The 23,658-nt window shown below is 44.2% G+C and overlaps 1 protein-coding gene across 4 annotated transcripts in view; it reads right to left on the bottom strand.

Annotated features, from left to right (window-relative positions):
* Positions 1–23,658, bottom strand: part of LOC139544051 (signal-induced proliferation-associated 1-like protein 2) — a 99,960-nt gene that overhangs the window by 4,907 nt on the left and 71,395 nt on the right. For 2 of the 4 annotated variants that reach the window (XM_071350748.1, XM_071350757.1), the window contains exons 11-20: positions 19,825–19,974; positions 17,742–17,839; positions 17,007–17,104; positions 15,365–15,783; positions 11,977–12,201; positions 10,035–10,088; positions 8,665–8,785; positions 7,429–7,669; positions 5,414–5,545; positions 62–124 (exon numbers count right to left, since the gene is read on the bottom strand). In XM_071350748.1, coding sequence (XP_071206849.1) covers positions 62–124; positions 5,414–5,545; positions 7,429–7,669; positions 8,665–8,785; positions 10,035–10,088; positions 11,977–12,201; positions 15,365–15,783; positions 17,007–17,104; positions 17,742–17,839; positions 19,825–19,974 — 1,601 coding nt within the window. The remainder of the gene's footprint in view (positions 1–61; positions 125–5,413; positions 5,546–7,428; positions 7,670–8,664; positions 8,786–10,034; positions 10,089–11,976; positions 12,202–15,364; positions 15,784–17,006; positions 17,105–17,741; positions 17,840–19,824; positions 19,975–23,658) is intronic. The other 2 variants (XM_071350774.1, XM_071350767.1) reach the window with 2 other exon arrangements.

The following is a 23,658-nucleotide window of genomic DNA, read 5'->3' as shown; positions in this document are numbered from 1 at the left end:
CAAGTAATTCCAGTGAAGAGGAAAACAGTAGAGAGCTGTGTTGAGCAAAATGTCATGTCACCTAGTGAGTCTTTCTGACTGTCTTTATCACACAGACGACTGGCATCCTTGTCGAGCTCCAGACCTGAAAACACGAGAGACAGCACATCCCTCAGATACAGTTCAGCTATCCACACGGTGTTTAGTCCACTTTCAGAGCAAATAAGCTACAGTAGTGCTTAAAAGCTTCAAAAGCAATGTTCTAAGGAAAGGCACATTCTGGTGCAGCCCTTTTAAGCAGTCCATTCTTGCAACCATGGAGGTGGAGAGCATGATTAATAGGGTGCGATGTAGAGCAGAATGGATCCTGTTGAGGTGCTATGGTTAGCTCCACCACCCCTAAACCTTTGCCAGGGTCTATTCTAAAAGCAATAATTATGTAGTGACAATGCTGTGCAAAAGTATTTTCCCCCTTTCTAATTTTCACTACTTTTACATATTTTTTCATACTGAACATTATCAGATCTTCAACAAAACCTAATATTAAATAAAGGTTCAAGATGTGATAACATTCAGTATCAACAATATGCAAAAATAGGGAAATCAGAAAGGGGGCAAATACTTTTTCACGGCACTGTATATAACAATTGGATCCACTCTCTCGGTGGGTGAAGAGGGTCACACATGCAGGCGGCAGGTTAAATATGAGAGCAAACTGGATTTCACACAGTTAAGGCCCCACTCACAGTATAATATACAGTGCCTTCGGAATGTATTCAGACCCCTTGACTTTTCCCACATTTTGTTACATTACAGCCTTATTCTAAAATGGATTTTAAAAAATCCTCAGCAATCTACACACAATACCCTATAACGACGAAGCGAAAACAGGTTTTGACATTTTTACAAAGGTATAAAAAATTATTTGCATAAGTATTTAGACTCTTTGCTCAACTTCGAGTCTCATAGCTCAGGTGCACCCTGTTTCCATTGATCATCCTTGAGATGTTACTACATCTTGATTGGGAAAGGGGGATACCTGCCTTCAACTGAAGTGTGTCTTCTGCATTTAACACAACCCCTCTGAATCAGAGAGGTGCGGGGGGGAGGCTGCCTTAATCGACATCCACGTCCGGGGAACAGTGGTGTAACTGCCTTGCTCAGGGGCAGAACGACAGATTTTTACCTTGTCAGCTCGTGGATTCGATCCTGCAACCTTCCGGTTACTGGCCCAACGCTCTAACCACTAGGCTATATTGGAGTGGTAAATTCAATGAATTGGACATGATTTTGAAAGGAACACCTCTTTATATAAGGTCCCACAGTTGACAGTGCATGTCAGAGCAAAAACCAAGCCATTAGGTCAAAAGAATTGTCCGTAGAGCTCCGAGACAGGATTGTGTCGAGGCACAGATCTGGAGAAGTGTACCAAAATATTTCTGCAGCTTTGATGGTCCCCAAGAACACACTGGCCTCCATCATTCTCGAAGAAGTTTGAACCACCAAGACTATTCCTAGAGCTGGTCACCCGGCCAAACTGAGCAATCGGGGGAGAAGAGCCTGGGTCAGGGATGTGACCAAGAACCCGATGGTCACTCTGACAGAGCTCCAGTGTTCCTCTGTGGAGATGGGAGAACCTTCCAGAAGGATAACCATCTCGGCAGCACTCCACCAATCAGGCCTTTACGGTAGAGTGGCCAGACAGAATCCACTCCTCAGTAAAAGGCACATGACAGCCAGCTTTGAGTTTGCCAAAGGCACCTAAAGGACTCTCAGATTCTCTGGTCTGATGAAACCATTGAACTCTTTGGCCTGAATGCCTAGCGTCACATCTGGAGGAAACCTGGCACCATCCCTACGTTGAAGCATGGTGGTGGCTGCATCATGCTGTGGCAATGTTTTTCAGCGTCAGGGCCTGGGAGTTAGTCAGGATCGAGGCAAAGATGAACGGAGCAAAGTACAGAGAGATGCTTGATGAAAACTTGCTCCAGAGCGCTCAGGACCTTACACTGGGGCAAAGGTTCACCTTCCAACAGGAAAACGACCCTTCCAACAGGAAAGGCACACAGCCAAGACAACACAGTAGTGGTTTTGGGACAAGTCTCTGCATGTCCTTGAGTGGCCCAGCCAGAGCCCGGACTTGAACCTGATCGAACATCTCTGGAGAGACCTGAAAATAACTGAGCAGCAACGCTCCCCATCCAACCTGACATAGCTTGAGAGGATCTGCAGCGAAGAATGGGAGAAACTCCCTAAATACAGGTGTGACAAGCTTGTAGCGCCATACCCACGAAGACTCGATTCTGCAATTGCTGCCAAAGGTGCTTCAACAAAGTACTGAGTAAAGGGGACTGAATAGTTATGTAAATGTCCTATTTCAGTTTTATTTATTTTTGTATAAATACGCAAACATTTCTAAAAACCTGTTTTTTCTTTGTCATTATGGGGTAGTGTGTGTCGATTGATGAGGGAAAAAAACGATGTAATCAATTTTAGAAGAAGGCTGTAACCTAACAAAATGTGGAAAAAGTCAAGGGTTCTGAATACTTTCCGAAGGCACTGTAAGCCAGTGATTCTCAACTCCAGCTGTAAAGACCCACATGACTGCACATTTGTGTTCTAGTGCAACACTAACACAATTGATTCAACTAGTCAACAACTCAAACAGCCCGTGGTTAGTTGACTCAAGTGCGTTAGCACTGGGCTAGAACAAATTGCAGTCCGATGGGTTGCCGAGTTGAGAAGCCAGTACCCTTTCTTAGTAACCGACACGGCACAGCACACTATTGTTACCTTCCAGATAAAGAGCATAGGACAATTCTGGATAAGGAAGAAAACAAGAAAAGACAGACTAAGCTTGTGAGAAGTCAGAATAGCCTAGCAGATGTCCGAGTCGGCATCACATATCAATTTAGAAAGCCAAGGGGTCTTAGTGAGGAAATTGAGGTTAAGTTTCTAGCAAAAGGGCACCACCAACCATCCCCCACTTGCGTCTGTCTTCTCAATAGTTGGACGGTATTGAGAGGTGACGCGGATGTGGTATGTGGTATTTGAGGACAGAAAGGAGGGAGAAGGGGAAAGGGATGGGAGCTGTTCTCTCTAAGATTGTTCCCGCTAAGGAGTGAGAAGAGGGGAGAGAGAAAAGGGGAAGTGCGAGTGAGAGGTAAGAGCGAGAGAGGGAAGAGAGATGAAAGTGGTTCTCACTAAAGATAAGTGTCTCACTGAAGTTGCTTCTGAGAGGCAAGCGAGAGACTGAAGCTGTGAAAATCTCACCCATAATTACACATCCCTCTTTCTCCCTTTTAACAATCACTCTCTGTTTTAATTCAGTCTCAACATTGGCTTAACGCTGATTGAAGTAAATCACAGGTGAAGTGATTACCATAGTGGAAAACAAAGAATACAAAGGAGGGCAAGGGAGAAAGTAAAGAAGAGAGAGATCTATAACAGAGTCAGGTATTGATTTTCTAGCCTATATTGAGTTGGAAACAAGAAAAACATCCCATGACATTCTTTCTGTAATGTTCAATATGGAAAACAAACAAACGGTCTAAGATAAATCTTGAGGTTAAGTTATCATCGATAAATATGAATCACAACTGAAGAATGAGACACGTAAGGAGAAAGGAATGTCTATTTCGTGTCTGTTTCGCTGCACTCTTGACTGTGAAAGTGAACCATTTGTCCTGTTCTAGTATGCGCGAGTTTACGGAAACAGAAATAATGCTCGCTAGTTGCTACTAACGCTCACCACGCCCTTTGCCCCCGGCATTCTAATGAGGGCTAGCATGCTAGAGTTTCTGCTTGCTTAGCAACACTTCCTTGAGAACACACAGCGAGCACCACGAAACTAAACAAGCCAACTAAATGACACAACAAGCCCGGGCTAATAATGCCAGGGTCAGCACTCCCACGACTCTCCAAGCAAATTAGTTCCCCCTCTTTTCTCTGTTGTTGACTTCTATGCAAATCGAAGGCTGCTGTGCAGCCCAATGCTAGTCAATGGAGTCCCCGGCCCCACCCCTCGTTGCTCAGGGTGAAAGAAATGTGGTCACCGGTTCCAACCTATCCAGTCTATAAACATCAGTTGGTCATGATGGAAGAATTTAAAAAAGAATTATAATAAATAAATAAAAAAATCGGGAGTACATCACTCTGTAGCGCAGGTAGTCTAGTGGGCGGCAGGTAGCCTAGTGGTTGAGCATTGGGCCAGTAACCAAAAGGTTGCTAGCTGATAAGCTAAAAATCTGTTGTTCTCCCCCTGAACAAGGCAGTTAACCCACTGTTCTTAGGCCGTCATTGTAAATAAGAATTTGTTCTTAACGGACTTGCCTAGTTAAATAAAGGTTACATTATAAAACCAAGTCATTCCAGGTTACCAGAAAAAAACTCCCCGGCTTCCCCTGAACACAGTTGACCGAGGTAGCGAAGCTATAATTGCCAGAGAAAGTGTGCAAGAAAGGGCTGCAATTACGGCGCAAAGTGGGTTTGAGTAATTTGGCAAAATGGTTCCTTGCTGTGCTCTCCATTGTGATAATGCTTAGTTTCTCAAGTCCCCAAATACTCTCGCTCTCCTTCCACTTCCTGCTAATTAGCACCTTGCGGTAGACAGACTGAGTTCAAGGCAGACACAGACAATGGGAGAGACTGTAGATTTTGACTGGGTCAAGATGATATTGGGGATCAATTTGAATGAATGTCCAGTCACTTTAATTGGACGACGTACAATGAAATCACATCTGAACATTACGAGAAAATATATATATATTTTTTTATAATGGTCTTTTCACACATTGAATTTCACGCCAAATTAGATACCTAAATTGACCAGGGTGGGAAAAAAAACATTGAGTACAATTTAGACACTGAATAAAGGCCAGGAATCGTCCTATTGAGTGAACAAAAGGGTAACAGTTAACACGCTGAAAGCCTGATGAGAACTGGGGACAAAAGATTTGACAGCACGACACCTTGGTAGCAGCAAATGTTAATCAGGTACCACTTACACCTAGCTAACATTTTTGTGTTCCCAGAGCATTTCTGGTAGGTTATGGAACAACGTTTCTGGTAGGTATGGACACAACGTCCCCATAGCCTTTGTTGGTCCAGGTTTAACGTGCTTTAAGAAAGTCCGTCCATAGGGATGTTCCTCGAATGTCGAGTTACAACACAGATAACGGTTCCCTTTCAACATTGTTCAAACGTATCCCGCTTGAATGAAAATGGTCCAACAAATGTGAAGATTCCCCTTCTGAAGATTCCCCTTCACATCACAACCAAATGGGTACCTGACAAAAACATTCTATACTGTTCTAGGCAATGTTAATTGTTAGCTGGGTAAGCTTTTGGGAGCATCAAAAGGTCAAACAGTGAATACGTACACAGTTTTGTTTAATGCCATGCGGGAGTATGATGAATCTAGACGTTATATTACCTTCAAAAGCCCTTGCGGCATCAACAAGATGGGACCAGTCCAGGCCAGACACTGCTTCCGGGAGGGGCATCAGACTGCCATCGGCCATTTTGCAGCGGTCGGCCAGGGAGCTGTCAGAGAACCACAGCTCATCTGTAGAGATGAGACAATTCCGTTTAGATAAGTGAGCGACAGCCTCACCGATTTGGGTGAAGGGAACAGTTGGTACTCCCTCCCTCCCTCCCTCCTTTCCCCCCTCCTTTCTTTCCCCATCTCCTTTACCCCTCCCTCCCTCCTTTCTTTCCCCATCTCCTTTACCCCTCCCTCCCCCTCTCCTTTCCCCCTCCCTCCCTCCCCCTCTCCTTTCCCCCTCCCTCCCTCCCCACTCTCCTGTCTACCGATAATGAGACATCAGTGCTCATCCATTCTCCACTTGGAACACCTGCTCCTGCTTGCAGATTAACAAAGTAATTTCGGGGTTTTAGGTTTCAAAGTCAGTAAAAACATACATATCAAATATACAGTTTAAATAAGATGATACTCTAAACGAATGAAAGATGGGCACTTTCCACCAAAGCGTAACACAAACATCTCACACCTTAACATACATTTTTCAGGCATCTGCAACTCCCCTTAAGCAAATACAATCCACCCTGTTCAATTTGAGAGTCTCCCCCCCCTCCCAAAATGTGAAAAAATACAAAACAATTGCAATCCTGCTTGGAAAACTGCCAAGAACACGGTTACTTATTTTTTAACCCAATGTCACAGTCTGCTGTTGAAAGCTGATTAGAGGACGGAGACTAAGGGGGAGCTTCCCACCGCCAGACAGACAATTAACCTGCATCCAGGGGACGCCCACAGGGGTCAGCTTTGGTGTACAGATTCACACAAACCTAGGCACACAAATGTGTGCATAAAAACACACATACGCACACATGGGTAACTTAATCTCGCACACAGCTGGAGATTCATGATCCTTAATTTTGGTTTCTGAGCCCCCCCCCACAGAGTTAAATAAGACACAGCAACCACATATTCACACACACCTCCACCCTCAAATGTGGGGGAGGGGTATTCCTTTCATAAGGACTGGATTAGCAGCCCCTTTTTCTCATTGTGAAATACAACCAGTGGATAGAATGCTTCAACAAAGAACGCAAGGAGGACCGACAGTGAAAGAGTTATTAATATCGTGCCTACTCAATGAGCACACACCGGGATGTTTTTCCCTGTGGAAAATATCCAATATCTAACTGTGAAAAAAAAAAGAAAAAAAAAAGACTAAGCTTTTTAAAATCGGTTTGCATCAATTTAACACCTATGAATTCTCACCTAATACAAGACAGATGGGAAATTGAAAGTGGCATACGCTGTAGCTTTTACGATAGGTCTCGTAAAGTTCAGCTTCAGACTGGCAAGGGCGTTTGCATTTAATTGACCACAATGAGCTCACAGTTAGATATTTTTTATTTCTATGGCCCACTCCTTAATTTGAAAATCAAAATGGCTGCCCCGCCACTTTGTTCACTAATAAAGCTGAGGAATGGGGCTGGAGAAATATAAAAGTGGCTGTAAATATCACAGAGTGGGCCTTTAAGTACTTTTCAGGAGTAGGTGAATGCAGCTTTCCACTCAGCACCATTTGCCTTGTTACTACACCTCAGGAGCATTCCATCTTTGGCAGATACATTAATGATTTCGTAACACGCGTTCCATTCCTAATTGAACGTCCGAATCAATGAAATGTACTCCAAGGTTTCACTAATATATAATAAATGTAAAGCAGACTTTGGTACTTTAACACTGCTTCTAAGGTAAAAACGGCATTAGTTGAATCTGGTGGGTTAGAGCAGGACTGGAACAAAAGTGTATACATCCTGTAGTTCTCCAGGAGAAAGGTTGACCAACCCTATTCCCTCTCAACCATAGAGATACATTAAAGTATCTAGTACCTATCTGTTCTATTGAATTCTATGCTCACAAACCGACAAGACCTAGCTAGCTAGCCAGCTAGGTGGCGTAGTCTCACTCACTCTTGTGTAGCAGCGCCCCGTGGCTGTGGCCGAGGTTCATGCGAGGTGGCAGGGTGCTGTGGTAGGGCCCAGCGGCGGTGCTGAACAGGATATCGTTGGGCAGGGCCTGGTCCAGGAGAGAGCTCCGGGAGCTGACCAGGGACAGGGTTTTCCTGTGGCTGCTGCACAGGCTTTCGTCCGACAGGGTCCGGTACAGGGACCTCCGCGGGGATATGGGCAGGCCGCCAGGACCAGTCAGACTCTGCGGGAAGAGATAGAGAAAATGAGGGAGGGAAAAAGGGTGACAGAAAATTCGGAGACATTTTACATCTCGGAGGGCTGCACAACGGAAGGAGTGATTAAAGCGCCAACTGGTATGTGCTAAACTAGGAAAAAAACAGCTTGAATCTTCCACAAAATTGGCAAAACAGTAACTTCGGTGTACCACAGTGCCAAAAATGAGAGCCAATAATTTCCCCTCAATTATCTTACAATAGCATCCCTGTGCATAGTAGTTGGTATCAATGCAGGGCTTCAGATAATGATAGAGACAAATCTTCCATCTATTACAGGAGGATATGTCAAGACTATTGACTATTATGTTGCTGGCAGCCATTTTCTTTCATTCCTGTGATGTATTTTTCAATCAGTGAACAAAGAGGTCTGAAGAGCAGCTTGCTAGCTCCCAGATCAAATCCATTTGTATCAACCCCTTCCCATTCCACCTCCACCCTTGTTTCCTGGCCACATTTTCTTCTTCTTCTAATTACCCAAGAGCCTTTGCATCAAGTGGGTGGGCTTTCCCCCCCCCCGGCGCTAGTCGCCATGGCCGGTGGCATTGAACGGGAGACGTCTAAATTAACCTTTCGATAAGCGGAAGGAATCTGTGCTAGGAAAAGGTTAGCGTGAGTCTGGCGCCTTATAACCACCCTTGGTTTTAATTTCAGTTCATTTGAAAACGGTGCCAGCCTTGATTTTTAATATCACAAGCAACCCGAATGGATTATGTCAAGCGGAGGAAGGAGCCGACTGAAGGAGGGAAGGAAATTAAAGCAAGACACTCATTGTCAGAGGAGGAAACGAGGAACACTACACTAGAGAATCATGTCAGCTCTATGTATTACATGTCTATCGGTAACATTCCAGACATTTCCTTTCACTGAACACAGCCCAGACAGTATACGAATGAACCAGAGAGTTGGGAGTGATAGTGAACCAAGTAGTATGGAGAAAAACCTAGAGGGAACAGTGGCTTACCTTGCCACAACCCCCCTCCTCAGGGGGACTGTCGGGCAGCATCATCTTCAGGAAGGCCTCTCTGGTCATGCTGGGCTGGACCTGCTGGAGCTGGCCGTCTGCACCCAGCATGGCCCGCAGCCTGCTCCCCAGGGGAGGATGGGGGATGCAATGGAGAGCGGGAGGGAGGGGGAGACGAAGAGGCGGAGGAGAGAAAAGAAAGTGAGATAGGGTTGAGAGAGAAAAAGGCATAAATGAAGAAAGATGGTAAGGTAGAGAATATAGTGAGAGTGAGAGTAGAGAGAAAGTGAGGGTAGAGAGAAAGTGAGGTGGAGAAACGAGGGAAGAATGAGAGAGAGGGGTGAAAAACAGGCAGGGAGAGGGTGTAGATGGGGGCAAAAACAAAGGTAAGAGAGTTGCATTAGAGACGAGCTTATAAGTTTAATTGAAGTTTCTTGTGAATTGTACAAGGGTAGATGGAAGGCAGACTCTCCTGAACAAAGAACGCGTCTAAAAATAACACCCCATTCCTGGTCAAAAGCAGTACACTACATGGGGAATAGGGGGTCATTTGTGATTTGCCCACAAGAGGTGAGGTAAAGGAGGGGGCAGTGACACGTGTGGGAGACTGAACAGTAAGAGCAAAAACAGTAAGACCAAAAATAGAAGCATAAAGCTAACAGAAGTAAGACCAGGCAGTACATTACACAGCTCTTTGGGAAAGACAAAATAATAAGCATGGTCATAAGAAAGAAGGATACTACAAGAACTACTGTAAAGGGTTATTGAAGGTTGACTCTCAACACACACACACACACACACACACACACACACACACACACACACACACACACACACACACACACACACACACACACACACACACACACACACACACACACACACACACACACACACACACACACACACACACACACACACACACACACACACACACACACACACAGGGGAGTAATCTATCTTTTACAATACGCTGTTCGGAACCAGTCAATCACAGTTCTTCAACTGGAGGGCATCTAAGTTTGGGGAGTAGCCGTTTCCAGGAAAACACAGAGTGGGGGTGGGGTGTCACGGAAGGCACAGGTTGCGTTGTGTACAGACACCATGCGAGTGAAAAAGTGGGCAGATTTATTTTACCACCCTATTTCAACCGGGCTCTGCCCAATATTTATGAAGAAATGATGCACTTAACTTAAAGAGACTTCCACACAACCAAATGGTGATTTGAATCTCAAAGAAACAGGTAAATATGATATAATCCCAATTGTACAATGTCATTTCTTAGTAAATACTATGTAAATAGAGGAATGTAAAATAAAGCGTACATAGAAGTTTATTGAACCAAACAGGCTTCTGTAAAGCTAGTGTACCTGGATCTCAGTGTTAGAGTCTTTAGTAGGAAAGACAATACGCCTTCCACTCCACTGATGTAGAAAACCCCAAGCGAAAAAAGGAGGGAAATAATGGTAATGTACATTGAGATGTAAACAAAAGCTGTACATGGCTGATATGCAAGCATATAGCTGTCAAAATGTCTATGCTACTTAGGAAGAAAATATGGTCATACCTCAAATAACATTGGCCTTATAAAGCAGACTATATAATAAACCTGTTACTTTTGTGTTAAACGTTTCGGTACAGTGGTAAGTACACTAACTACTTGTTCTTGCATACCTAGTACAAACTAATTACATAGTTACCTTGGAATAAGGCCAATGTGATGTAAAGTGTGGATGAAAATTCTGCTCTACTCTTGTTATCCTCCACCAACCATAACAATTACAATGAAACCTGTCATGCCATGATATAATATAACAGCAAAAGAATGTCCATGAATGCTACTCCTACACTATATACACAAAACTATGTGGATACCACTTTGAATTAGTGGATTCAGCTATTTCAGCCACACCCGTTGCTGACAGGTTTATAAAATGTATATATATATATATATATATATATATATATATATATATATATATATATATAAAATGTATGGGGGATTTAAAAAGAGGCAGACAATTACATTGATGGAAGCTGGGACAACGGACCTGCCCCAATGCATAGTGTTAAAAGTTTGGTGGGGGAGGAATAATCGTCTGTGGCTGTTTTTCATGGTTCGGGCTAAGGTCCTTAGTTCCAGTGAAGGGAAACGTTCACTCTACAGCATACAATGACATTCTAGGCGATTATGTGCTTCCAACTTTGTGGCAACAGTTTGGGGAAATCCCTGTTTCAGCATGACAACGCCCCCATGCACAAAGCGAGGACCATAAAGAAATGGTTTGTCAAGATCGGTGTGGAAGAACTTGACTGGCCTGCACAGAGCCCTGACTTCAACCCCATCGAACACCTTTTGGGATGAATTGGGACGCCGACTGCGAGCCAGGCCTAATCACCCAACATCAGTGCCCAACCTCACTAATGCTCTGTGGCTGAATGGAAGCAAGTCCCCTGCAGCAATGTTCCAACATCTAGTGGAAAGCCTTCCCAGAAGAGTGGAGGCTGTTATAGCAGCAAAAGGGAGGACCAACTCCATATTAATTCCCATGATTTTGGAATGAGATGTTCGACGAGCAGGTGTCCACCTACTTCTGGTCATGTAGTGTAGATGCAGCAATCCAAACTTGTTTTGTTTTAGCTATGTGCAGTCCCTTCCATTTAAAATGTTGTTTTTATTTTGGGGGCACTATTCCCCCTACGGGGGCTGTTTTGTGAACAGAAAAGGTCACACTAGCCGATGGACACTTCACACTAGCTAAATGAGAGACCGTACTCGAGGACTCTGCTTCAACTCCTACTTATTAATAAGATAGGACATGTGTCAAGAGGATTCTGTCAGAGCATCAGGTCATCAGTGGTTACTTTTAACATGGCTGTCCCCTTTGATCAGAACCTGTCTAAAATGGGTAGGTTAATACGGTAGTATGACTTGCAACCTTTTCAACAGGACCAAAGCAGACAGTTTGTCAGCGCGCCATCTTTCTTTCCAGTTCAGTTAACTTCACGAGGAAAGACCTTTGAGGGTCGAAGCCTCGCTTGCGAGGTCAACCTGGCCAAAGGTTAGCAGGAAAGTACTAGTAAAGTTGACAAGCGTACCTACTTGTGGCTTCTTTATTAAAATAGGGCGACGGGCTATATTTCAACGGTTTACTGGGAGTCGAGGCTGGAAACTTGTCAGTGGGAGGGAGAAAAAGGATGTGTGGCACCGGCAACTATTAGGATGCTGTAGAACATATTGACAGCGCTCTAGGAGCAAGTTGTATGTCCAAGTAAGAATACAACTCCACAAAACACTGCTTATTTACTCACCTGTAGTCTTTTGGCCTGCCCAGATCCTCCATTGGAGAGCCATCCTCGGCTTTCTTCCAGCCAATCAGATACTCTTTGCCTGGTGATTGGCGGGCGTGGACGGCAGCATTAAGCCCCACCCCTGTCACCATGCCGCCGGAGGAGACGATGTAGACTTTGGAAGAGTCAACCGAGGTGGAGGTCTTAGGACCACGTTCCGAGGGGCTGCCAGAGTGCCGTGAGCCACTAGGGAAACAGAGACAGAAACATGTGATCACAGTTGGCCAATTACGTCAAATATGAGTGGCTACCAAAAATCCACGGTTTGGGGTCAGTCCATTTTATATCAGTCAAGTCATGGGATAATCAGGAGGGATAATTCCCCTCCTGAATTGAACTGACCCAAACCCTGCTACCCATATCAGTGGTTCTCCTCACGATGGGCACTGTGTGGTTCTCGGAGCAGGTTTTGATCCTAACTCCTATGACTCCACTAGCCTACTACAGCAGAATTCATGCCAACCCTGCCTATGCGGACAACATAGTGATGATACCAATTGGGGCATGATGACACTGCACTGGTGCCGCTGGCAGCGAAGGGCAAATGTGTCACACCTCATTAAATGCTGCATTGTGCCCACTGCGGGGGAGGCAGGATCATGCCATGGCCACAGTGAGCCTGCCACAACATGGCAGACCGGTCATCACCTTTTAGCATAATCTTGTTCCCAGACACTTTCGCCCCAAATGCACGTCTGGTGGACCAACACATCCAACTCGGCCTTCATTAGCCAATAGAGAGAGCCGGGAGAAACACCCAGCGAACAGGCATTTGTTTAAATCGGCTTAATCTACCAACAAATCATCTCCCAGAACACTTTCCCCTTAACCCTCCCCGTACACTAGCACACCATAAGCACAGAGCCACACCACACAGTCGTGTAAATGACAAATACTTTACTCAGTAGAGTACTTCCATGACCTAAAATGGAGAACGTGACGTCGCCGCTCAGACTGAAACAGCATGAAAATTAAGACTATATTTAGTCCCATCTGACCCAAAAATGGAGGTACTGGTGTCACCTCTCAGCCTAGCCCAGCAGGAAACTGCAGAGTTGGGCTCATCCCGTCTGACCCCGAAATGGAGGGCAGGAAACTGTAAACTCTGTTATATTCGGTCTAACTCAAAAAAGAAGGACATGAAATGTTGGAAAGGTAACCTTGACTCCAGGCTACTGTGCACAAGCTTGGAGAGGAAGTACAAAAATAATGGATTGGGAATCCGGTGGGGAGATTCTGTGACGATGACGACATGGGGGTTTTTGCTTAGTAGCTGGCTACTTTAGCTGCGTCATTATCGATGCTGATGTGTCCGGTGTCTATGTGAATAAACATTTTTATTGTGCAGGCACAGCCTTGCAACAATTACCTATTTAACCTTACAGTAGTGGACTAGCCATCTGGAGGACCAAAATGGCTAACACGACAGGGGAATCATGTCAGCTCTATTTATTACATTACTATCCGCAACGTTCCAAACATTTCCTTTCACGAACACAGCCCAGACAGTATACGAATGAACCAGAGAGTCATAAGTGAGAGTGAACCAAGTAGCATGGAGAAAAACTAGAGGGAGCAGAGGCTCCCGTTCACGAGAAGTTGAGCTAGCTATAAAGAGAAGTCCGCTTAGGAAAACTCCCAAATCAACATGGAAAAGTAACACCACAACACCCTTACCACACACAAAAGAAAACGCTAAGGTGGGACCGGAAAGTTAAGAGACAAAAAAAAAGTCCCTTGAGTGAGATGCAGCCAAATGTAGGAAATTAACCGACTTATTCAGTAGTGCTGCTACTAGTGCTAGTGGTAACGTCAACGTGCATGTAGCCCATGCCAAGGGGGATGCCACAGGCCCTGGACAAAGAGTTCTAGCAGAAGTAAAGGACAGTGACAGCATAGCCGACGATTGTGAGCATAGCACAAGCAAAAGTCAGTGCAGCCGAAGCGGTAGGCAAAGGGGATCCAGGGCAGGGAGGGAGACATGGATAACACAACATCAATATTGGGCTAACTAACTAACTAACTATACCAGTAACATGATGCCAGTCAGACAGTTTCTTGATTAATGTGCATGCCAGCCATAGTCATTTCAAGCCCTATTCCTCAACTTTAGTTGAATAGGAAGTACAACATATTATATTTCATATTTTAATCATATTTTTACTATGTACTTATGTGTATGCGACCAATAAATTGGGATTTGACTAATGACAATAGTAGGGCTTCAAACAAACACATGTAGCAGATGTTATTGCGGGTGTAGTGAAATGCTTGTAAAGTCAGCCTTTGACACAGCACAGCCGCCTTTAATTTATACATTTTATGATGATTAATTCGGACTATAAAAGCTATTGTTTCCAATACGTTGCTATATTTATAAATCTGTAGCTAAAACTATGAATACAACTGAATGTGTGTGCTGAGCTAGAGGAAAGTGAGCTGCTGAGAAAACTACTCTTCCAATAAGTTAGCCAAGGACATTTGTCTATAACTTGCTTACTTACCATTCACTTTACACCCAAAATGCAGGTGTCTTTTTACTGGTTCACTGTGCAGTAGTGTTGTCTACTACTTTGACATAGTGAAGCCAGCCAGTGCTCGGTCTCACTGAGTATTCTAGCTATTATACATTCTCTGTTTTACGCTCGGCTTCAGATGGGATGTTGTTCAATCATGACAATTCAGAATGTGTCCTGTAGAACTCTTATAACAGTCTACAGTATGTGAGTTCTGTACCACTATAGTACTGCATTTGTGTACAGTAGCTGTGATGCAGGTGGTGGTATTAGGGCCTGGTGTGTGTACACGTGTGTGCGTCGGCAGTGGAATATCCGCGGGCTGGTTGTGGTGGGCCAGTCTAGGTCAAAGACCAGGGACGTTTTTTGTCCCAGTCCGTCCCTGCTTACTCATCATGCCAATGTGTAATGTGTGTACATGCCTAGAGCAAAAATAACTCGCATCCAATAATGACAGACATTGAAAACAGGCGCAGTTCGACCTCACATTATGAAGTGTCATTGGGAGTGGTTGAATTGAAATGAAAAGGTACCAGAACTGATTTCAATTGTACAGTACCAGGGTTAATTTTAGAGTGAATATTCTACAATATCATCCGATAATTAAGCAGAACAACATTTCAGATGCTGGTACTCTGTATCGGTGAGCCGTGGCCACAATTCAAGCACTGGTCAGACAAAAGGGATCCAGTCAGCCTCTTGGTTTAGGGTGAAGTTACCCTTAGACGCTGATCGTAGGTCAGTTTTGCGGTTTCCTCATTAATGGACTAGGGGATGGGAAGCTGATCCTAGATCTGTACTTAGGGGAACTTTATCTTGGAGTTACACCTTACCTGGACATGGAGGAAATCTCGCTCAGGTCGCCCAGGCTCCCGTCCGTTACGTGTCCAGCCGAAGTGGCCTGGGTGCTGTAGCCTTGTGACGTCAACCCTTCTTCCGGTGTCCCCGCTCCGTGGTAGCCCCCCGTTCCGGAGTACTCCACTACCCACTGCTCCCCTCGGGCATCCTGGGGGACTGGTCGGCCGGCCGAGACCCCCGGTACGCCACCTCCGCTGCAGCCAGGTAGAGGGGGAGGCGGCGGGGGCATGCAAGTCACCGTGTCGATGCCGCTGTCAGTGGACGCGCCCTTAATGTAGATGAGGCCCAGGGCATCGGGGTCCATGGGATCGCCCGAGCCGAAGCGCTTGTCGTCGCTGCTGCCACTGGAGGCATTGCTGGAGAGAGTGTTGCTGCTGGAGTGACTGGAGCCAGACTGGGAGATCAAACACAACAATAGTTAGTGGTTAGCGGCAATCATTTGTGTCTGAAAATTAACAGTCAAATCCTTGCTTCCTCCGGCCTTGTTTCCTCAGTTCCTCTCAAAGCGCATTGGAGTAAAGGATCCAAGACCCCTCCCTCAGACATCCAATGAGCTTTGAGAGGAATTGAGGAAACAAGGATTTCGGCAACTAGTATACATTAAAAAACGATGATACATAAGCTATGTATCCTTATGCCACAATTCAATCAAATCTCAAATAAAAGGAATTGGGACCCTGGAAATGTTTGGCGGCCTTTACAGTGCATATGAAACTTTAATGCATAGGGAGACAAATACATTCTACCCCTCTTTCTGTTCATCAGCAAAAGCAGCAGCATCCCCTCAAGCTTCAATATTTTTCCAGGGCCAATTGTTGGGTTGCTTCCTCATTCATAGTAATATTAATGAAAAAAATAATGCACATGAATCGATATTCACCATGCGTCGCCATTACTTTCAATACACATTTTAATTGATTTCAGATTAGGTGTGGGGGGGGGGGGTAGTACAGGAGAATAAATCCAAAGTGACAGCAAAAACGTCACCACCGACAAGGGTAAGCTGACCTAATCTAGCCTGATCCGTCAAGGACGAGAGGAGGCGGGCCTCGATCCCTACAGGCATAGCGCTACACACCATCGTACTGTGTAGGCTTGGGGCTGTATGGGTAACCGAGCCGTTCTCTACTGCTAGGTGCGACCCTAAAGATCAGATGACAATACGTACGGTATCATGGCCTATCATGGCCCATCTGTCAAGGGTGTCGTGTTGCAGTCCAAACCGACCATGCATGTTGCTAGTAGGGGATAAGGTGCTCTGGGAGCGCATAGGTAGGTCGACCAAAGCCTTTGTCGATTAACGAGACAAAGTCCTATGGGATATCTTCACCAAATGGCCATGATGTTTTGTCATTGGTTTCATATGAAACATAATGAAACATATGATTTATTTATTTAAAGGGTCTTACAACTAACTGATTTTGTCCTGAAACAGTGTTACAAGACATACCTCCCATTGACGCTCAAATGTAGGCTATTGCATGAGATGACAGACGCAACAAACTAACCCAAATGCAACATGACAAGAAAAAAGCATTACATTGTAAAATCAAAGTCAACCTGGCTACCCTCATTAAACATTAAAACAACTAACTCTTTCCAAGTATGAGTACTCACATGTTGGTATTTATTGGGGGAGTCCTTTGCTCCTTGTCTCGGCTGGCTTCTCTCCCTCATGTTCAGAATCTTCGTGGAGGGATGGTGCCACTTGGCCTCTGCAAAAGAGGAAGACAATTTGTGATAATTATATCTCAAAGAAAACTATCTCATTAAAATACTTGTGGTACAATTTCTACGATACTGTCCATTAGAATTGATGTCAGGTCAACTCTTCATATATATATATAGGACTTGAACTGGGTCATATTCACTACGAACCAAATGGAAGCAAACAGATTAAAGTGAGGAGGGACTACCTGAATGTGTCCAATAAGAAACGCCTGTTTACATTTCCCATTGCAAAACCTTTTACTACAGTGTGAACTAATGAATATGACCCTAGTTGCCATTACTGCCATTTATTCAATGCAGTTCCTGAAATTCCCAAAAAATGAATTGGAATGGCAATTATTTAGTCATTATATTTTAAGGGACAGGCTATGAAAGCACATTTGTAATTTGTTGACATCACAACATGACACGTTTGGTAAAACTTAAATGTTAATGACAATCTTGAATCTGTAAGAATGACAGTTAATATTGCTTTCTGTTTTGTCTGTCTCCAGCGGACCTTTTTGCTGCATTTCTACTGACTGTCTCTTTCATAGCACAGTTGATGATATTGGTGATTACATGATGATGCTTATGATGGTGATGATGATGACGCTGGTGATGAAGAAGAGTAACCCATACCTGCAGACTTGGTCCTCTCCAGCTTGGGCTCCCCCTCTCTCCGGCCCTCTCCCTCCTTGTCGCTCGGCTGGTCCAGGTGCAGTGCAGGGGACTGGCATCTACAGGTGCACGAAAGAAGAATAGGACATAAAGCTAGAGGTATCAGCAAACTGGTTTAAAACTTCAAAAGAGGGAGGCAAGATATGACGTCTTTGTTGAACATTCTAACCATGAAGACAGTCAGTCAGTGACGCGCAGGTCAGCCATTTGTTTTGTTGTTGCCCGAACAGACTCAGTTTTTTTTTCAACTGACCCGCACCTGCATGATCCAATGTAGAGCTGCCAGATCCTACCACAGGGGTTGACAACCCTGGTCCTGGAGTGACATAGGCACTTCCTGTTTTTGATGTAACCGACCTGGGAGACCAGGTGTTTTGAATTTAGGCAATCATTTAACTGACCAATTACCTCAGTTGGTTAGGTGTGGTACCTAGTTGGAGCAAAATCCCGCAGTATCTGCCAGCACTCCAAGAACAGGGTTGCCTACCCATGCCTCACCTAATCACAACTGTATCAACTTTTTTTTTTTTTTTTTTTTTTTTTTTTTACCTTTATTTAACTAGGCAAGTCAGTTAAGAACAAATTCTTATTTTCAATGACGGCCTAACTTTCAATGCAATAATTATGTCAAATGAGAATTGTTGTCCTAAACTCATGCCCCAAAGGGAAAAGAGAACGCTAACCAGCATATCATGGCTCCCAAACATTACAATTGAGAAAATGGGTTTAAATGAATCTTCTCCCACAGCATCCTCAATGCTTTGCCATTGATTTGCATTGGAACCTTTAAAGTGCATTGTAATCCTTATCCACCCCACTTCCTGCTTTTCACACCACTGGCCATTGTTTCACTGTTCCTCACCACTTGGCTAGTCACACTGAGCTATTTCAAACCTTTCCCTTGGTGTGTAACAGTATCCGTTAAACTGTGGCTGCCCAGACACATTTCCACAATGTGTCTGGATGCTGTGGGGATATTGAAGGAATGCCTTGCAACCTGAGAGCCGGGGTCCGGCTGGGGCCTCTGGCCTGGCGACTATAGACTTGTCTGGACTGCAGAAGGTCAAGGAATGGGGTCCTGGAAGAACCAGGATGGGGGGGGGGGGGGGGGGTGGTAATGGCATTGTTCTGTCCTAGATAGAGGAGACGGCCTATCATATGACACACGACTGGTCCTACTACATATACTGAATATATGGGTCACTGTATTGAATATATACACTATGCTGAATATATGTAAAGCACTTTGTGACAATGGCGGAGGTAAAACGTGCTTTTAAAATAACTGGGATTGAAGTTGATTGATTCAGATACACTATTGGTCACGGTGAATGATGAACAGTTATGAAAATCGCTTTGGATAAAAATGCTAAATGACCATAGTATTATGGTCCTCTTTCTGTATAGATTATGTGCCGTCTATGCACAGGAGGGGATAGTCTGGTTTAAGAGGGTTGATAGGAGTGTAAATATGAATTGAACTTTCGATGTAAATACGTAGACTGTTGCACTTTTCATATGAATTTTAAATTGTGCATTATTCTGCGTTTCTATGTCTTATGTACTTTGTCTTTTTAAGCACATGTCCAAATGAATATCCCCCTGTTGGGATAATAAAGTCGATCTAATCTAGGAGCAAAGAAAAGCACCTTATTAGATGACAGCCATCTCTCCCATTCATTTGTGCTTGGGGTCTGTAGATTTCTCCAACAGATGCCATCAAATATGGACTTGGATTATTTTGAGGAACGTAAACATCTATCAAACTTTGATTTTGGACTGAACTATCCCTTTAAACTGATAGGTGGGCGGGGTCTCTACTTTTGGTACTATTCCATCGGCACCATTGCCCCAGACAAGCTCAATCAAGAGCAGATACAGTATTTGAATATTATTATACTCAAACCCAGTCTGCTGTGTATGTAACTCTCCATCGAGTGGCCGAGGCATGAGGTTGAGAGTGTCTTACACCATAGTGGTCCTAAAATATACACCATAGCTGTCATAAAATGTGCATTGCAGCGCTGTGCCCTAATGCACTTACCCGTTAATGTATCCAGCCTTCTGGGACCAGGTGCCACAGGGTCCGGGGTCACTGGACGTGGACTGGTTGCTGGGGGAGCTGCAGTACAGTTGTCCAGGTTCCCGACTGCTACAGGAGGCCGTAGGGGATATCTCATATTCCTGCAGTACCCTGAAAACCACAAAAGAACGTTTAGAGGACGTTTAACCAAAACGGGCCTCGACCGCCAAAGTGCCCCACCTGTAGGCTACAGCTTCAATGGCCCTGTTGGATGGAAAGGGTTAGTTGTTAGTTGGATTCTCAAAAAGGGCCACACACTCCAGATCTAAGGAAACACTTTGACTGTACCTAGCAGACAAAACTAAATTGCCCACTGGGTGGGTCACTTTGGATAAACACATCTGCTAAACGACCATGTTATCACTCATGTTATTCTCAAAGAGCCTTCATGCCAATACAACTCATCACCTAGTCTGGACATATGATACATGTGCTCCTGATGTCTGTTTGTTTTGTGTATCCTCAGGTGCATTGTGCCAAAGGTCAAATTACACAGTGTAGATAAGATGTTTTATTTTTTATTGTTCGATACTGACAATACAAATAGTAGGTCAACCATTAGACAGTGACGATAAAGAGCAACTGGACATCTAGAATCCCATCCATTTATGAAGAGTGTTTGGGGAAATACTAGGGGAACATAGCGTAAGTACGCAGTTAGGCAAGGCGTTATTCTTAGCCTGAACAGACTGTTCCAAGCCTCCGTGAGAGTCGGAGATGCTCGAGCCTCCGACTCGTGAAACTCGACTCTCCCGCCGGCCCGGGAGGAACGCTGAGCCCTCGAAAAAACACAGAATCCCGGATCATATGGAAAAGCTGAGATGGGATCGTAAATGTGCAATGGGTAAGCGAGCGTAATAGAGGGTATATATTGTAGGGCGGGGAGTAAGGGATGAGGTGGTGTGAAAGGGAGGATAATTGTGCATATTCAGCAGCTTTGGAGCAGGCCTGCTTCGCAAGGCGTTGGCAGCTGCAAATTGAGTCCCACTCCCTCTTAATTAGCTGGCGAAGCTCCAACTAGGAGTGGAAGCCACAAAGTGTTTGAATTCAAACAACCCCCGCACAAACATATGCAGTGTCTCCATGTCTTGTTTCCCCTTAGGAAAACATGTCACCGTAAGGGTTCCATTGTACTACCTCGGAGTCTATCACGTCTGTTTTCTCTGTAGAACCCAGACAAAGTGTCACATATGACAAATACGGTATGGTAAAATGTAATGTTGCGTGAATCATAACCCAGAAACCGGATGCTCGCCCATTTTGACTCCAATGCTGCCCACAGTTGTGTCAATAAGGGAACATAGCTTTCACATGGATTCACCTGGTCAGTCCATGTCATGGAAAGAGCAAGTGTTCACAATATTTTTGTACACTCAGTGTAGACTTGTAACGTCTTTCATACAGACATTTACAAGGACACTCTAATCTGAAAATAGAGTTTTCACTCCTGAGAGGACAATCTATGCCAGAATCATTCCTGTGAAACCATTGACTAGAAGGGAATCACTTCATCTCAATTTTCCGCCACGATAAGGAAAAATGACAGCCAACAGGCTGTGCTTTTCTTTTTACTAAAGGTCAAACTCATCCCACAAAAATGCACTACTCCCACATATACACAAACATACCGGTATGCTTGCATGCACACGCACAGTTGTCACACAGTTGTAAAAGGACATGCGCACACTGATTAGATGAAACACCACACACACGCATGGCATGGACACACACACGCGTTCAACCTGATGCACCCTTGCATAGCTGACATGTAATGCAACACTACCCGAAAGACCAATGCTGAGGTAGCCTTACTGTCGCTGTGTGTGTGTGTGTGCGCGTGCGCGTACAGGCGATCGAGGACAGACCACAACAGAGGGGCAGTGCAAGGCTGCAAACAAGAGCCTCAACACTCAGGAGCTCAATAAAACATTCACATGCCTTGACGCCCTGCTAGCTAACCCCACAGCCCTCAACCCCTCACCACCTTCCATGCTGTGTACCAAGTTCAGTAACATGGGAGGTCGATCCTCATAGACAGAGTGAAAAAGTAGATGCTTATGGAGTGATATTAGTGCCAACAAAATGAAACATTTCATAATATAAATTCTGATCAATTGCCAGAAAAAAAAAAAATCGCTCCATAAAACATGACCAAACATAAGGGCAAAAACAAAAAAACTAGGAAAAACCTTAGTCTCTTCTGTTTGTTTTTCTGTTAGTATTATATCAAGTGCCAGAGAGTGCTTATCATCTACATTCACCATTGATTCAGTTGTTTTTTCTAGTTCTGGTACCCACTTTTTTGTGTGTGCAAATACCATCTGAAGCAATGTCTGTGAGAAACACTGCTTTAAGTATAGTAGCAACAGTATGTTAGAGTTGGAATTAGAGTTGGGTCGAGTTCATTAGGGATCAACGGTAGAAAACAGACAAACAGGGATGGTTTACCTAGACTTGTCAAATAACAAAAGCTCATTCCTGTTTTCCATTGCAAATCGTTTTAAAACACTCAGTTGCTTTCCCTAATGAACATGCCTCTTCCCCCATCTTGTTTTTCTTCCCTGCAGAGCAGTCTCAGTTTCCCAGTCATGTATTTGCCACTTAATTTTATGCTAATCACATTACAAAAACCTTGACCTCATTATGCACGGCCTATGCTAATGTCGTGCAGTGTCAGTGATACTAAGGATAGAGGTGCCATTGTGTCCGTCGGGAAAATTATACAATTTCACTAACAAAAACAGGTCAGCAATGAGTCCTATTCAATTATTAGTACAGGTCCTTGGGAGGAGTCAGACATGATTGGTCAGCAAATCTGTATATGTATATGAAATCTGAGTGAATCTTTATGCCAAGCAAGGAAGCATGTTTGATGTAATATACACTACCATTCAAACGTTTGGGGTCACTTAGAAATGTCCTTGTTTTTGAAAGAAAAGCAAATTCTTTTGTCCATTAAAATAAACATCAAATTGATCAGAAATACAGTGTAGACATTGTTAATGTTGTAAATGACTATTGTAGCTGGAAAGGGCAGATTTTTTATGGAATATCTACATAGGCGTATAGAGGCCCATTATCAGCAACTATCATTCCTGTGTTCCAATGGCACGTTGTGTTAGCTAATCCAAGTTTATCATTTTAAAAGGCTAATTGATCATTAGAAAACCCTTTTGCAATTATGTTAGCACAGCTGAAAACTGTTGTTCTGATTAAAGAAGCAATAAAACTGGCCTTCTTTAGACTAGTTGAGTATCTGGAACATCAGCATTTGTGGGTTCGATTACAGGCTCAAAATGGCCAGAAACAAAGTACTTTCTTCTGAAACTCGTCAGTCTAATCTTGTTCTGAGAAATAGAGGTTATTCCATGCGAGAATTTGCCAAGAAACTGAAGATCTCATACAAAGCTGTGTACTACTCCCTTCACAGAACAGCGCAAACTGTCTCTAACCAGAATAGAAAGAGGAGTTGGAGGCCCCGGTGCACAACTGAGCAAGAGGACAAGTACATTAGTGTGTCTAGTATGAGAAACAGAAGCCTCACAAGTCCTCAACTGGCAGCTTCATTAAATAGTACCCGCAAAACACCAGTCTCAACGTCAACAGTGAAGAGGTGACTCCGGGATGCTGGCCTTCTAGGCAGAGTTCCTCTGTCCAGTGTCTGTCCAGTGTCTGTCTTTTGCCCATCTTAATCTTTTTTTATTGGCCAGTCTGAGATATGGCTTTTTCTTTGCAACTCTGCCTAGAAGCCTAGGAGTGATGGTTGCTGATAATTGGCCTCTGTATGCCTATGTA

This window comes from Salvelinus alpinus, chromosome 2, assembly GCF_045679555.1.
Source record: "Salvelinus alpinus chromosome 2, SLU_Salpinus.1, whole genome shotgun sequence".
Lineage (NCBI taxonomy): Eukaryota > Metazoa > Chordata > Actinopteri > Salmoniformes > Salmonidae > Salvelinus > Salvelinus alpinus.
Note: the sequence above shows the minus strand (reverse complement) of the source record. Positions and strands in the feature narration are given on the sequence as shown.